At 50.4% G+C, this 14,972-nt stretch overlaps 4 protein-coding genes across 4 annotated transcripts; 2 read left to right on the top strand and 2 right to left on the bottom strand.

Moving 5' to 3' along the window:
* Window positions 1-764: 764 nt before the first annotated feature.
* N7473_003131 (glutamine amidotransferase subunit DUG2) lies at window positions 765-4,394 on the bottom strand. Its single transcript, XM_057149071.1, has 6 exons — window positions 4,016-4,394; window positions 3,791-3,916; window positions 3,606-3,737; window positions 3,005-3,550; window positions 2,758-2,944; window positions 765-2,699 (listed from the first exon to the last, which is right to left on the bottom strand). Exons 1-6 carry the CDS (start codon window positions 4,238-4,240, stop codon window positions 964-966), a joined length of 2,952 nt encoding a protein of 983 aa, XP_057012725.1. The 5' UTR covers window positions 4,241-4,394; the 3' UTR covers window positions 765-963.
* A 1,830-nt stretch (window positions 4,395-6,224) lies between these two features.
* Window positions 6,225-8,440, top strand: N7473_003130 (uncharacterized protein; the record flags this gene model as incomplete). Its single annotated transcript, XM_057149070.1, is given in 3 exon segments — window positions 6,225-7,000; window positions 7,101-7,991; window positions 8,006-8,440. 3 exon segments carry the CDS (start codon window positions 6,941-6,943, stop codon window positions 8,438-8,440), a joined length of 1,386 nt encoding a protein of 461 aa, XP_057012724.1. The 5' UTR covers window positions 6,225-6,940.
* A 525-nt stretch (window positions 8,441-8,965) lies between these two features.
* Window positions 8,966-10,824, bottom strand: N7473_003129 (uncharacterized protein; the record flags this gene model as incomplete). Its single annotated transcript, XM_057149069.1, has 4 exons — window positions 8,966-9,193; window positions 9,383-9,771; window positions 9,852-10,572; window positions 10,630-10,824. The coding sequence occupies 4 exons, from the start codon at window positions 10,822-10,824 to the stop codon at window positions 8,966-8,968; spliced, it is 1,533 nt and encodes a 510-aa protein (XP_057012723.1).
* Window positions 10,825-11,786: 962 nt separating this feature from the next.
* Window positions 11,787-13,826, top strand: N7473_003128 (cytochrome P450; the record flags this gene model as incomplete). Its single annotated transcript, XM_057149068.1, has 5 exons — window positions 11,787-11,960; window positions 12,018-12,594; window positions 12,670-13,127; window positions 13,233-13,540; window positions 13,655-13,826. 5 exons carry the CDS (start codon window positions 11,787-11,789, stop codon window positions 13,824-13,826), a joined length of 1,689 nt encoding a protein of 562 aa, XP_057012722.1.
* Between the last annotated feature and the right edge of the window lie 1,146 nt (window positions 13,827-14,972).

Raw genomic sequence — 14,972 nt, 5'->3', positions numbered from 1 at the left:
ATTTCCTCGTTACATTGGAACTTTTGCAACAGCTTTAACTTGGTTGGGCGTCGTTGGTGGCGCTCTGGTACAATTGTTCAGCAGCTTCAGTGGGTGAGTGGGTAAGTATTGTCCGTGCATTCGACAGATCAACTGTCAAAGAGGGACCACCCGCGGGGAAAGTGTCGCGGTGTGCCGAAGTTGCATATTGCAGGACCCCTGAAAATTCGATTCTTGAGCTTTGATAGGTCCGATCGATTTGCGATCGAATTGACCATTCGAGGAATAGACGAATGGGGATGTTGTGTACTTTTGGATCTTTGGGGATCACGGGTGACTCCACCCGAGCCTGAAGGAACAAGCAATTAACAATGGTCGAGGGTTGCATTCTTCCAAATCATCGGGTCTAGGCTTGCTGCTCGAGTCTGAATGATCGACAGTGTCAGTAGGGAGGTGATGTTTATCGCACGAGCTGTCAAAATTTGGTGTGTCGCGCTGCCAAAGGTACCCTGTGAGGCATCAAATTCTCGTTTTCGTCTCCTGATCGTATGATTTTCTGAAGAATGCTGTTGTTGTGTTTGAACATGACAGCTTCATCTACACTTGCGCTCGGATGGCTATGCAACAAGCAGGAGAGTAAGTCGTAGCAAGGAAGGAAATAATGTCCCTCATGCCTGGATGCGTAAGAGAAGGACCGGATCTTACGGTCATAATTGAGCATGAAATCTAGAACCCAAAAGACTCAATATTTCCAACACAATACAGTAATAGAATTATTATGTAAGTCTTAACGGAGATATATCAAATGTATGCAATTCAATAAGCGATACTTTACACAAGGGACATGCAAGTCCAAAGCCAAGCACGAAACACGAAACAAAGCACAAAAAATACCCGAGCACCACGCAAATGCCAAAACAGATCCCTATTGAGTTTCATTTTGTCTCTCCTCAGTGCTTATTACCCCTCTCTTCTGTATGAAGATCATGTCTTATCAACCAAATGCGCGAAAACATACCGGAAAATCTCCCGACTCTTGTACAAATTCTCCACACGCATGCGCTCATTATCCAAATGCGCGTTATCGCTAGCCTGTCCACAGGGCAGATTTGCCGCTGGCGCTGAGAACTCTTTCTCCAGGAATCGGATGGTTGGGATAGAGCCACCCTCGCGGATGAAGATGGGTTTCACGGTGGTGGCAGCTGAGGACGTAGACGTAGCTTGGGTTTCTTGTTTGGTGGCTGAGGGCGATGGAGAGGGTGAGTCTGACTCGGTTTCCGAGTCTGACTTGGCTCGGATTGGAAGTGAGCTGGAATCAAGGGAGGGAGTGGAGGCCGATTTGGCGAGGGTGTTGGATGTGGGAACTGGGGCTGTGCCTTGCGTTGAGCGCTTGCGAGCGGCGGCTTTGCCGGAGGAAGTTGTAGTCGATGTAATTACACGGTCGACATGCGAGGCGAGGCTGTCGGAGGAGTCCTTGCGGAGAAGTTGACTTGCTGGGCCGGTGGGTTTGGGGTTTGGGGTTGCGCGGCCGGGAGTCAGTTTCGGGACGGGGTACTGGTGTTTCGATGTTTGCTGATCGGGTGTCCAAGCGGCGGTGATAGCTTCGGAGAGCGTGGCAAAGATCTCGTTGTCTGGGTCTCCTAGCCAGGCGTCAGACTTGCCAGTGATCTCAACGGTAAGTTCGTTCTGCGAGTCGAGAAGGTCGAATTGCTCTTGCGCAAAGGCTGTCAGGTTGGCGGCGACCTCATCTGCTTGTTGGTCGGGCACGATACGGATTGACAGGCTCGCTTTGGCTTTACGGGCGATGGTCGTGGTGCCGCTCTTGCTACCGGGGACTTCCATCGAGTGCACCGTGAGGGAAGGCTCACGCCAGCGGTACATGAGCGATTTGATCAAAGCTTGGCTGTCGGGGATCTCGGGGTGCTGGGGGAGCAGAACATCGGAGATGGCCTCAAAGCGTTTCTGCTCGGCCTCGGTCAAGGGCCGAACCGGGTCGTGGAAGCCAGGGAGGTTGATTTTGCCCTTGCGCCCGACCAAGGTCGAAACGAGGATTGAAAGATCCTTGACAGGCTCGTCGAGCAAGGCACTGCCGTCGATACCACTGTGAAGATCAGGGTGGTCACTCGTCACGACTAGATTGGCATGTACCACACCGCGTAGTCCATAAGTAAGGCAGGGATTGTAATCGTCCAGCCAGTAACTGTTAGCCAGCAGAATCCAGTCCACGGGTCCGATCTGGGCCTTGTGTTCCCGCACTGTCTGGTGGAAGCCCTGCGAGCCAGACTCTTCTTCACCCTCGATGAGGAATACGACGTTGCAGCGGAGAGACTTGGTGCGGGCAAGATCGGCTGCAGCATACAGAGATGCCAAAATGGGACCCTTGTTATCCGACACACCACGACCGTAAAGGAAACCGTTGATCGAAGTGAGTTGGTAGGGGTCCGAGTTCCATTTTGGACGGTTCGTGTCAGCCCCAACAACATCGTAATGCCCATAGAAGAGAATTGTCTTATCAACCTTCTCGGTTGATGTCGCGTTGAACCGAGCAAAGACAATGGGGTTCGTGTCTTCACCGGTCGTCAACAACTTTGTCTTGGCGCCGAGATAGTTGCAGTGCCGACGGAGGAATGCTGCACCTTGATTGCATTCTCCTGTGAACTTTGGGCTTGCAGAGATGGTCTTGAATGAGACGAATTTGGCAAGACTGTTCACCATTTCATCTGTAAGTATTCAGTCAGTGAGATGTCCTGTGCAAAAGAGGGGAATGAATAATGCTACCATTGCTAATGGGCGGTAGCTCTTCCTGGGCGAGGAAGAATTCCGTCAAGTCCCAAATCCCGACACTGTTGTCGTTTCCACCGGTGGCATAGATCTGACGGTCCTTGACCCGGCCAACTGCAGAGGCAAGCATGGTCCCCTGGTGGGCGGTCCAGCCACCAACTTCTTCAAACCGAGAGTTGAATTTCTGGAATCAGGTCAGCAACGGGAATCACCCCGACAATAAAGCTCACCAATAGGTTCATACCTTGACTGTTCCCGTTGAGTCACCACAGATCGCAACGCCCTGGATAACGTGCACAGCCCACAGATCACCAGTATGCCTGGCGATCCGCTTCACAAGCTGTTGAGAGTCGAGATTCCAAATATTGAGAGCGCCACCTGCCAGACCACAGTAGAGCAGCGATCCCTCGACGGCAATCGAAAGCACCGAGTCGCCGTTCTGCAATTTAGCAATCTGCGTTGGCGCGGAGCCGGGCTCCTGGCCCAGACGCCACAACTTGACGACACCATCTCCGGCACCAGTCAACAAGGCCTCCTCAGAAGGTGCAGATTCAATGAGACCTTTGACTAGAAGCATCGAGTAGACGTAGCCATGGTGGGCGAAAAGCTTGTGGTGATCGCGCTTGAAAGTGAGCACGCGACCACCTTCTGAAACGGCGTTGGCGCCGTCTGATGAGCGTGGAGCACGGGTTCCGTCTGGACCACGCGAGTCGAAAAAGCGATGAGTCCGCTTAGAAGGATGAGCAGCGGAGGTTTGGTTCAGCGAGCCTTCCTCTGACAAGTTGCACCACTGACAATAGAGGTTAGACATTTAGGAAACATTGAATGGGTGGTAGTCTTCTTACTTGAATACTGGTGTTCTGAGCACCGCAGTAGATAGTTTGGTTGCTTGAAGAATAGACCACGGAGAAAATATCACCCACGTCATGGTGGGAGTAGATAGAGTAAAGGCGCTCAAAGGTTCTTGTAGACCAGACCTATTCGAGGACATCAGTTTTGTTCTTGCATTTCATGGGAATGAATTACTTACGTTCACTACAGAGTCACCACCACTGGAGAAAAGAAGATTGCCGTCATCAGAAAGATAAAGACCCAGCACACTTTCTTCGTGAGCATGCACCGAGAGAATCAAATCATAAGTCTCCAAAGACCAGGCCTAGGCAATGAGTCAGACAAAATGCACAAAGACAGAATTCAAGATCATCAAAGATTGAAAATCTTTCGAATTCAAGGGATCAATGAACATCCAACTTACCACAATATCTCCGCCTTGCAAACCCGCAAAGACGCACTCCTCGTCAATGACCAATGCCAAAACGGAGCGGCTGGCCAACACACGATGGCCAATGCCGCAGTCACTATGCGGATGAGCACTGCTCGCATCATCAGCTCCTTGCGAGACGATGGTACGAGCATCCGATCCCCAAGTCTTGGACTGGTCATCGATCTCCGATGTGCTCCCCGAGTCCACTGTGTCCATTGCGGGAAGAACCGTTAGCCAAAGGGGGGGGGTTCTCAATGGAAACAAGATGAAATAAAATGTGTGCAGAAAGTAGATAGAAGATGCAATTCCCACTCCAAGCACTTGCAATGATTCTATCAAGTCCCGTCTTGGATCAATTGCATGGAGACCGCGAATTGTGGTGAGGGAACCGAGTTTCCCCAGCGGAACAGAAATGAATCATCGAAGTGGCGGTGCGGGAACGGGAACGGGAGAACCAACAAATCCTCCCCCCGAAAAATAAGAAACAATAAACATTGCACCATCGATCAAGTATTCGACTCACCACCCCTGGCATGATTTTGATGATTCCACCGGTAGATATGTCTAAAAGGGGGTAAAGGAATTTAAGTCAGCATGTGTATTCGTATCAGCTTCCCATCTGTCTAGGGAACAGTCTCCGAAATCGGGGGCGTTGATTTCAATCATGTCCATATTGGTTCTTGCTTGAGTGTATACAACAGGGGGATATATGCCTTTCAATTGCATACGGTCGCATACACCCTGCCTGATCATATCTCCCCATTTGATGCTGCTGCTGGAGAATGAGGAAACCGATCGGCCATGTTGGAGCGGTGGTCAGGTGATTGATTGGTTAAAAGTTAAGAGAGAGTGTCACTCACGTTGGTTCCCAGAGCAGTCGGGCCACTGGTGGATGGCTATAATGGGTGCTTATAATAGACATCGTGGATGGGGGTTTAAGTTAGGAAGAAGGAGATGAGAGAGATATAGGTGAGGGCATTGCTGTTCTACAAAATAGAATAGTAATGATACTGAGGATAAATATGAGGATTTGAATGTTGAATGTTGAATGTTTAAAAGATTGGAAGATGGAAAGATGGAAAGATCAGTCATAGAGGTTATGGGAAGAGGACAAGACAGGACAGATACACCGACACATTGATGGATGATCATTGATCAATGAGACACAGGGGCCTGTCGGGGAGATAAGGAGAAGTGACTGAACCGAGCTGGGGCTGTTGTGCGCCCCCTGGTTGTTACAAGGATCTATTAGCAGTTGGCATATTACGTACTGCTTTTCTATAGTGGTAGAAGTATAGTGGTCAGTACCTAGCTGGCTAACTTGTAGCACCTGTTCATATTGTCATGGAGCTGCCGTCATTGGGTGTTTATTGGGGACAACCTTTCAGGCTCTCATCAGCCTGCAGGTGTCCTGTATGTGTATATGCCAAGGGAAGAGATGTTTGATAGAAAGAGTAGTACAGCAGAGATGGCATCATCTAACGTCATGGTCTTTATTGGAATCTGTAAAAGTGTAGGCTATCTCTCTTTTTTTTTCTCCAGAGAAAAATCTTTCAAACAAAAGATAGTGGTGCCTATATGCCGTCACGAGTACTCGACAAGTACTTGTTCCTCAGGGTCGTACTGTCCAGCTGATGATAGCACCGCCACAATGTTGAGAGTTCAGCTGGTGTGGCTGGTGCTAAGTATAGCTCCATTCTGCCCGTCCAATTGTCGACCGCCCGAGCGGTCTAGGCACCAGCCACAGTGGCGGTGACTGAAGCCTACCAATCAGAGCACGGGGGTCACCGCTTCTTTGTTGGAAACTCGTGGTGGGGAGACTAAACAGTTGAATGCCAATATCACTCCAGTCATTTCAGTCTTTACATGAACTAGTTGGACGGATAAGTGGTTCTAGCCCCATTCTTCTAGCGTCTTCATATCCATTAATACTACACTTTCATATCAATCTCTGCTCACCTATACTCTGTCGAGTATAGTTTTACTTTTTCAATGAATATTCTATTTATGTTCCTCAGCCATCGGAGTAGCCGCTGGACTCATCCGTAGCTTTGACCTGGGACCTGTTGACCTGTTAGCTGTCAGCTTGTTTCGGAGTACTATGTACCATCTTCCGATAGGATTCTTCCTAGACTCCCCTAGTCCAAGCTACAGCTAATCACCCGAGGCCAAGTCAACTCCTCTTCCCCACACACCAATAATCAACTCTGTCACTCTTGTCACTCTCTGACTTTTTCGCGCCCAATCCTGATCGATGTGAGCTTCCAATCGCTCCTCGCCGGGCCTTGATTTGTTGCTGCCTTCGCTTCACTATCAACCCAACCAGTCTACAGTACTGTACCAGACTGTGACTCTGCCCTACGAGACCCTGTCACTGACTCGCCCCTCCGTTCGCTGCTGTGCCCAACTGCTGCACTTCCCCTGCACGTTGATGCCATCGACCCCAGCCTCCTTCGATTTGTGGCATCACCTTTCTTTTTCCTATAACCACCACCATTATTACTCGAGCTTCTCTTCGTGTTTCATCCTTTTTTCGTCCACTCCGATCGGACTTTTCCGCTGATCTTGCTATCTGTGGTTAAACTTCCCGAATTAATCCTCTTGGGGCTTTCGGTCTTGTCTGGCCCTGGTCTTTTTTTTTTCTTTAAAAAAAAAAGCCCGCGGTCACTTAAATTTCTTTAATACGGTGGCTGCAGCTGCTCCCCTGAATTATCTCCTACTTTGTCTTCCCTCTTTATATCCCAGATCTCATATATCCTCATACATCTGTCAAACATTCTTGCCTGTCGGGAATTTCGCCCCGACGGAACCTTGTTGAAAAGCGCTTTATACCGCTTCCTCGCCTTTACTGTCGATCGCAAGCTCTCTGATGAGTGATCTCTCTGTACCGACAGTCGTCTACGACTATTGCTAGTGATGGCACCGCTCGGCCAGACGATCGCCGTGATTGACAAGTCCGGTAAGGTCGTCAGCACGGTAAGCTTCTCTCTTGGCCCACCAGTCCAGATGCAAATCGCCCGTCACACTCTTATCGAACCACCAGAAAGTACCTATCTTCTTCTAACACTCTACTTAGAGTAAACAACTATTTGGAGTATTCAACCAAGCCAAGGCCGCTTATAAAGAGCGCAAGGCCCACTTCAACTCGGAGCGAAATGCCAAGATTGCAGAGCAGCAGGCCCTCCAGGCTCTGGCGACCTACAAGATCGATGACTCGCCTTCGATAGCCTCTCGGCGTAGTCACCGCAGCAGGTCACGGCATCATTCCAGTCGCAGCCAACATGGCCAAAGCAGGTCGCACTATGAACAGGACTTGCATTCTGCCACGGGAAGGCCCGAGTCTCATTATCGACCTAGCGAACGTCTCCCTCGCCGGCATACACACCATGAACTCACCGTTCGGGACGCGGCTCGTCCAATGACAGCCCGATCGAAATCAGATGCCCATATCGACATGGACTTGGCCTATGGTGAAGCTCATCCTGCTGCACTGTCGAGGTACAGCCCACCGGAACCTAACGTCGACGACCAGAAGCAGCTCGATGGCCTAGTGAGCCGTGCCCAGTGGCTTCTCGAGGAAGCACACTGTGTACAGCACAGTGCTACCGCGACCATCTCCCACCTCCAAAAGAACCCAGATGCCATGGCCGCCGTCGCCCTCACCTTGGCAGAAATCAGTAACCTGGCCAGCAAGATGGCTCCCGCAGCTCTTTCTGCATTCAAAGCTGCCGCGCCAACCGTCTTCGCCCTTCTCTCCAGTCCGCAATTCCTTATTGCCGCCGGACTCGGGCTTGGCGTGACTGTGGTCATGTTCGGCGGTTACAAGATCATCAAGAAGATCCAGTCGGGCAACGCCAATGCAGAGAAAGGCGAAGAAGAAGAAGAGTCCATCCGCATGGAAGAAATGATGGAACTGAACATGGAATCGGAGAGCCGAGTCGAAATGTGGCGGCGCGGGGTGGCCGACGTTGAAGCCGAAAGTGTCGGCACTTCTGTCGATGGCGAGTTCATCACCCCCGAGCCGCAGCCATGTCCGGCATTGATGTGACGACCGCGCGCGCGCAACGAGATCCCCGATTTAAATTTGACGACGATGGTTCCGTCGCCTCATCCCGTCGCTCGCGCCGATCGCGCACTTCGCGTGCTCATACCACGGCTGAGTCTCGCAGTGGTCGCCCTAGGAGAGAGACCGAGCCGGTTCCTGCATCTAAAGCTCCATCTGGCTTTTTCGTGCGATCCAAGGCTCCCTCAAAGGTTGCGTCCAAGGCTCCGTCAAATGCACCTAGTCGTGCACCAAGCAAAGCGCCCAGCAAGGCACCTTCCAAGGCTGGTTCACAAGTCTCTGAGAAGGAGAAGCGGCCCAAGGAGAAGAAGAAGAAGGGTCCGAGTCGCTTGCGACTCATGTTTACCGCATAATCGCCACCTAACCGACAGTTCGCACATTACATCTACGCTCTACACGAAACGAAATGAAAAACATGACTCTATCACGCCACTCACATTACGCCTCGCAAATGCATCAGCTACCTCGCGCATGTGTATATATCGTTTGTCCACTCTGTACAGTTCAGCAGACCACAATACCTGGGATAAACACCCTACCATTTCATGTCCCCGCCAAATCTGATGACCACGACATGACCATCACGTCTCCGCTTTCAAATTTCTCTCCGATGTTTACTATTTTGAACCACTTTTTGGAATACTTTTTCGTCTTGTGTTCGGGTTATTGCAAGCATGTTGCGGCGTTACGTTAGCATTGATCTTTTTCTTTTTTGGTTATCATGGCGTCAGGGGAATGTTTGCATTTGATTATGCCTATCTTCCCTAGATCCAAAAAAAATATATCATTGCCAGATCTCTTCCAGCCATTCACTCGGTTCAATCATGTATATCCCTTGCATATATCCAACTCTACACAATCATGATAACCAAACCAATCTAGGCCTTCTCGAGACGCTGACTCGCGTCTTTGGCATTGGCAGCTTCAATTCTAGCCGCCACCCGAATCACAGTCTGATACGAATTGAACTTACGTGCCGGGACCCGCGCCGCAAAGATCTCATCCAACTCCTCTAGAGATCGACCTTTCATCTCCGGCATGAAGAAGTAGAAGAATACCACGCAGCACAGATTCGACGCAGCCCAAATATATCCATATCGAGCACCCTGTCATTGAGTCTCATGGTCAGAAACCGAAACAACAAAATCGAAACCACCAATGTCAATAACAAGACTCACCCAATTCAAATGGTCCGGATTAATAAAATACGGCGTACAAAAATTCACCAACCAAGCCAACAAATAGCCCAACGACGTCGCCGTTCCCACCGTCCACGCCCTCAATCTCGAGCTCACCAACTCCGTCGCTACGGGGTAACTCGCCGCGCCAACACACCCGTTATAAAAGAACATGAACAGCGCGGTAAATGCTACCAGCGTCTGACCTGTCGGCAACGTATTCGGACTCACGGTAGCTGCAATGGCGGTGGCTAGTTGGCATAGCCCACAGGCGACGGCACCTAGCATGAGGATGGATCGTCGACCGAGCAGTTCGCTGATGGCGTACATTCCGACGTTGACGCCTAGAAAGCCGAAACAGGTGTTCATGATGGAGAACTCGAAGGCTTTGATTATGCCGCAGACGGTGAAGAAGTATGTTTGGTAGCCGATTAGGAACCAGACGCCTGAGGCGGTTTGGCAGCCGATCATGCCGTAGCAAAGGAGTGTGCGGCGGAGATCGGGGCCTGGTAGTGTAAGTATGTGAATGCAGACATTGCTTCCTGGTCTATCCATGAAAGTGATACAGGGAGAGGAATCTTCTTACCTCGGAACATATCCAACGCAGAAACACTCCCCTGCTCACGCTTCTCCTCATCAACACCCTTAATCATCTCAACCCACTCAACCTCTAACAAAGTCGGCACAACACTCCCACTCCCCTCATCACCACTCCCATTCCCCCTCTCGACCAAAATTCTCTTATAACTTTCCCCCCTCAACTGCTCAAGCGCCCTCCTCGCCTCCCCCTCCTTCCCCCGATGCAACAACCACCTCGGACTCTCCGGCACAAAAAACAACGCCACAAAAAGCAACGTCGGCACAACATACAAACAAGCCAACGGAATCCGATACGACAATTCATCCAATCTCTCCTTGGTCTTATTATCCACCACCGCGCCCATAATACTCCCAATATTCACCCAGTACGCGAACAGCGCGACCATCACGCCCCGCATATGTGCGGGAGCTACCTCGGCTGTATATATGTTGGAGAATGTGACTAGGAAGCCGTTTGCGAAGCCGAGGAGGAGTCGGCCTAGGTAGAGGACTCCGGGTGTTGAGGTGCCGATTTGGATGCCGCAGGCGATGGCGTTGACGATGCAGGCGAGCCAGAGGGCGGGTTTGCGGCCGAGGTAGGTGGAGAAGAGGCCTGCGACGAGGGAGGAGATGAAAGAGCCTAGGGTTAGGAGGGAGGTGATGAGTTGTTGGACTGTGCTCTGTGTTTGAGGAAGAGGGGACGTTAGATTTGTGTTTTTGTTTCTTGTCTAGTATATCAAATCCTGGTTGGAGAAAGACAATATGTCATGAAGGTGTATACTCACGTCAATTGCATAACCAGTGTCACTTCCTGGATCTGGATGCCCGAATACTTTGAGAAAACCCGGCATTGCCTGCAGTGAGCCCACTGCTGCAAGGTCAAAGCCATACTGCATGTTGGCCATAGAAACGAGACAGCAGAGGAATAGACATTTGCGATTCTGCCAGAGCGATGTCGAGGAGAGAATGTTATCTGCCATACTGATGGACGATAGCTGGGTAATGTGCCACAGCCTTGATCCGAGAAAAGAATATCAATTTAGAACCTGCCTATCAGGGGAAAGGCAAGATCTCCATGTCTATGTTTTGGGCGTATGCTACTCTACATATACACCTGCCAACCCGCTAGCAAGACCGCAACTTTAGTGCGGAGGTGATCGTGAGGGGAAGCAGGGGCTAATCACTTCTTACATGTCTCGTTTCCTGTAGATAGTGTTTATTGAAGAAAATCATCATGTCTCGTAGTAATACTCTGGGAATAGATCGGGTTTGTGACCGGAGGAATCTAAGAATGTTGGGTACTGGAAGTCCCCCGCAAAACCCCGCAAAAGAAGGAATCTGGGGCTACGGGGCCCCACTCGACCCAGCTTGAATACGTTGTTTATTAATTCAATAGATCATCTCCAAGTGATTGAAAGATGTTCTTGATGAACTGAACTCTAGATATGTGAGGGTGGTGAAAAGACGAGGGAGAATTCGGGATGTTCGTGTCTCGTTGACTTCTGATCTGGAAATAGACTCTATCCTGGAACCAAGGACCATTACCACTTCATGACCGGAATCAAATCCAGTCAGACGGCTTATCCCTTCTTCAAATAAAGGCACTGTGTGGGGCCATTGGCTCGGCTGGACACATACTCTGTATTCGACAGACGCAATCACCAAGATTCCCCACGAGGCTATGGAGAATCCCTCCAATTGACACTACAGATCATGCCCCGCGAGCACCTACTTTCAACATCGGCACTATTATCCCGACAGCAGCGGGGCTGGAACTAGCATGATGAGCACAGGTCATTTGCCGTATCATGGGGTTTTCCATAAGGTCGCCTCTTGTTCCTTATATGTAGGTCGGGAATGAGCAGGGCCCACTCTAATTCTCAAGGCTGCTGGATCTGAGAAAACCCCCTACATCTGTTGCTGGAAACCCCAAAGCAACAAAATGATCGTTGAAAAGGTAGAAGAGCTATTAGCTCTCATTTCAGCTCAGCGTATCCTCAGTCATCCAGCATGGAGCAAGTTGAGCATGACCACGGCATTACCACCTGTCCTCATAGCCTTGGGGCTGGCTCTGATGGTAGATTATGGCTACATGCTATACCTACACTTTAGGATGGTACGCACCATAAGTCATCCTTCATGACATCTCTGGCCATTCTAACCAACTCTCCAGCCCCCAGGCCCCCTTCCACTCCCCCTGATAGGAAACACACACCTCCTCCCCGCCACCAAACCCTGGATCTACTTTGAAACCCTATCAAAACAATACCAATCCCCCATAATCACATTCTGGACCGGCCGCCGCCCAACCCTCTGGATCTGCGACGCTTGGACCGCAAACGAACTCCTCGACAAACGCGCCGCGATCTATGCCTCTCGCCCTCGCATGGTAGTCTTCAGCGAACTCGGTGCCGGCCAGTCCAATCTAGTCAACATGTACTACGGCGACAGATGGCGGCTGCATCGGAAACTGACCCATATGGGTGTTGGTCTACAGCAAGTGCGGAATTATCGTGGGTTTCAGAATGACGAGAGTAAAGTTGTTGCGTTTGATTTGTTGAAGGAGCCGAAGGAGTATGTTAGCCATTTTGAGAGGTATGCGACGAGTGTGGTGTCGATTATTGGGTTTGGGAGGAGGGTGGCGGAGTATACGGATCCGATTATTACGGAGGTTATTGCTGTTATGCAGAGGGCGGCCGAGTTGAATGTTCCTGGGAAAAGTTTTCCTATGTTGATGGAGTCGTTTCCTTGTAAGTTGGACGAAAGACGGGAAGGGAGAGAGTTGTATTTAGGGGGTATGGTCACAAGTGGCTAACATATAACAGTCCTCGCCAAGTTTCCCAACTGGATGGCGCCCTGGAAAAAAGGTCTAGGCAAAGGACAAGGCCGAGGAAGACCATTCTTCTATGCTCTCGCTGAAGAGGCAGCTCAAAATCCCGATACAGACTCATGTTACGCAAAGAAGCTCTTTGAGGAAGGACCGAAGCACAATCTCTCACGCATGGAAATATCTTCGCTCTCAGGAAACCTTTTCGGCGCTGGTAGTGATACGTCCAGCTCGACATTGGTTACTTTTGTCCTTGCCTGTTGCGCCTTTCCCGATGCCCTGCCCAAAGCCTGGGAGGAACTTGACCGAGTCGTGGGACCGCATCGGAGCCCGACGTTTGAGGATGAGCCGGACTTGCCGTACGTGAAGGCGTTTGTGAAAGAAGTGCTGCGGTGGAGGTCTGTTGCGATTATTGGAGGACAGCCGCATGCGCCTATCAAGGATGATTATTATAAGGTATGATGAAGGAGTAGCATGGTGGTACCATTGCTGTCACAACCTATGATAGACAGCGATTATGTGCTTTCTGTCAGAGTATGCTGACCAGATATGTCTATCTAGGGCTGGTTCATCCCACAAGGAACCTGGGTCCAGGGCAACGTTTGGGCCATTCATCATCATGAACGCGAGTTCCCCGAGCCAGATCGCTTCAACCCAGATCGATATCTAAAAGATAGTCCCGATCACCGTCCATTCCCTGGCGAAAAGGGGTACATGACCTTTGGATGGGGCCGACGTGTATGCAGTGGCCAAGGACTCGCAGAACAAGGGACATTCATCACGATTGCACGGCTACTTTGGGGCTTCAGAATTGAAAAGGCACTAGATAGACAAGGGAATGAGATTCCCGTGGACATTTTCGACTTTACGTAAGTTTCTTTCCAATTTGGATGATATCACTCTCTACCGGTTGAAGTAGTTAAGTGAGATTCGAATCGAATCGTGCCGTGCTAACCGCCGGGGCTTTGCCTTATTCTTCGCAGAAACGGTCTCAACATGCGCCCCAATCCATTCGACTGCCGAATTACACCTCGCAGCCCCGAAATTCGAGCCGCTATTGGCAGAGAGGGTCGGCAGGCATTACAAGATCTGTCTCGTTTCGATGGTGAGACTCAATACCGGATGAGCACGTACTATGCCACAGAGAAACTATGATAGGTCTGGATGGGCCACGGTTATCAAGCGGAAGAGCGCCACAAAGGGTAACATGGCTTGTCTTCTATGATCTATCGTGGTCAGCAATGCAAGGGTTCCAGACAATGTTGCACCCAGAAACCCTTCTTGTTGTATAGCCCGGCAGTGCGATTGTTCATGAGCAGCCGAGCGCAGTGTATCTGAGTCTTCTGAGAGGATGTTCCATGGTGTGGGGGCAGGCCAAGACGGTGGAGTCCACGCAGTGGAACGCTATGTCTATGCGCAGTGAGCGATGGCACCACTAGTTCCAGATATGATAGCCCTTACTTCGGGCTTGAAGTATTCAATGATGCCTTGGGATATCTCAGCACTCACTAGGCTGCCTTTTATTCAAATGCTAGACAATCGAGATGTGAGAATAGCCAGAAATGAGAAGCCCCCCCGTGCCGAGTCGGGAGAACTGCGGCTGAAATGGAAGCTCCCCTTCAGTGTGACAAAGATTGTGACAGCTTGAGCCCGAAGGATCGGGAATTTCTAAATAGCCGTACTTTAAGCATATCCTGCATCGGAAGGCATCTGGCTAGCGACATGAACAAGGATGTAGCATCCATCTAGTTTCAATAATAGCTTCCCCCTCTCCAAGAATTCCTACATCGGATCTAGGCATGCCATATAACCGGCAATAATTCAAGTCCCGATTTGCCGTGATAAGACGGTGCCAGCAAGCTAAGATACATTACGGGATCAAATCCAAATCCGGGGAGGAGAATGAGTGCGACTCGGTCGTGGGTCTGCGGGCGCGCAAAGATGGAGCATGTAGGAGACGGCGTCACGAACGTTGGGGGCGTGAAGGCCTCCGTAACAGATTCAGGGATTTGGACTCTCAATCATATGGAAGAAATTGGCCTGTCTGGGAACCTTTGGGCGAGGTTCGGCAGATGGTAGACACCGAAAGAGCCGGATGGCCAGTGTTGGAATCCTCAAGGAAGGAGAGAAAATTATCGCAGAGCCAATGGCCAAATGGCCCCCAATTGGCTGTGGAGCCTCCCCGATCGCCCGCGTTGCCGAGCTCGGAATACGCCACAAAATTAGGAATATGTCTTGGACAGGTAGGTAAGCAAGTTGTCATCGCATGATTTGGATGTTGAAGGTGAGCGTTAGCAATAA

The sequence above is a fragment of the Penicillium subrubescens genome (assembly GCF_028828155.1).
Source record: "Penicillium subrubescens strain IBT 31985 chromosome Unknown utg000002l_segment0_segment0, whole genome shotgun sequence".
In the NCBI taxonomy this organism is placed as follows: Eukaryota; Fungi; Ascomycota; class Eurotiomycetes; order Eurotiales; family Aspergillaceae; genus Penicillium; species Penicillium subrubescens.
Note: the sequence above shows the minus strand (reverse complement) of the source record. Positions and strands in the feature narration are given on the sequence as shown.

Bases quoted from the DNA above. Each gene is read 5' to 3' on its own strand.
- N7473_003131 (XM_057149071.1), bottom strand. From the start codon at position 4,240: ATGGACACAGTGGACTCGGGGAGCACATCGGAGATCGATGACCAGTCC. The intron at 3,738-3,790 runs GTAAGTAATTCA...GTCCTCGAATAG, and splicing joins GTGGTGACTCTGTAGTGAAC to GTCTGGTCTACAAGAACCTT. The intron at 3,551-3,605 runs GTAAGAAGACTA...CTCTATTGTCAG, and splicing joins CTCAGAACACCAGTATTCAA to TGGTGCAACTTGTCAGAGGA.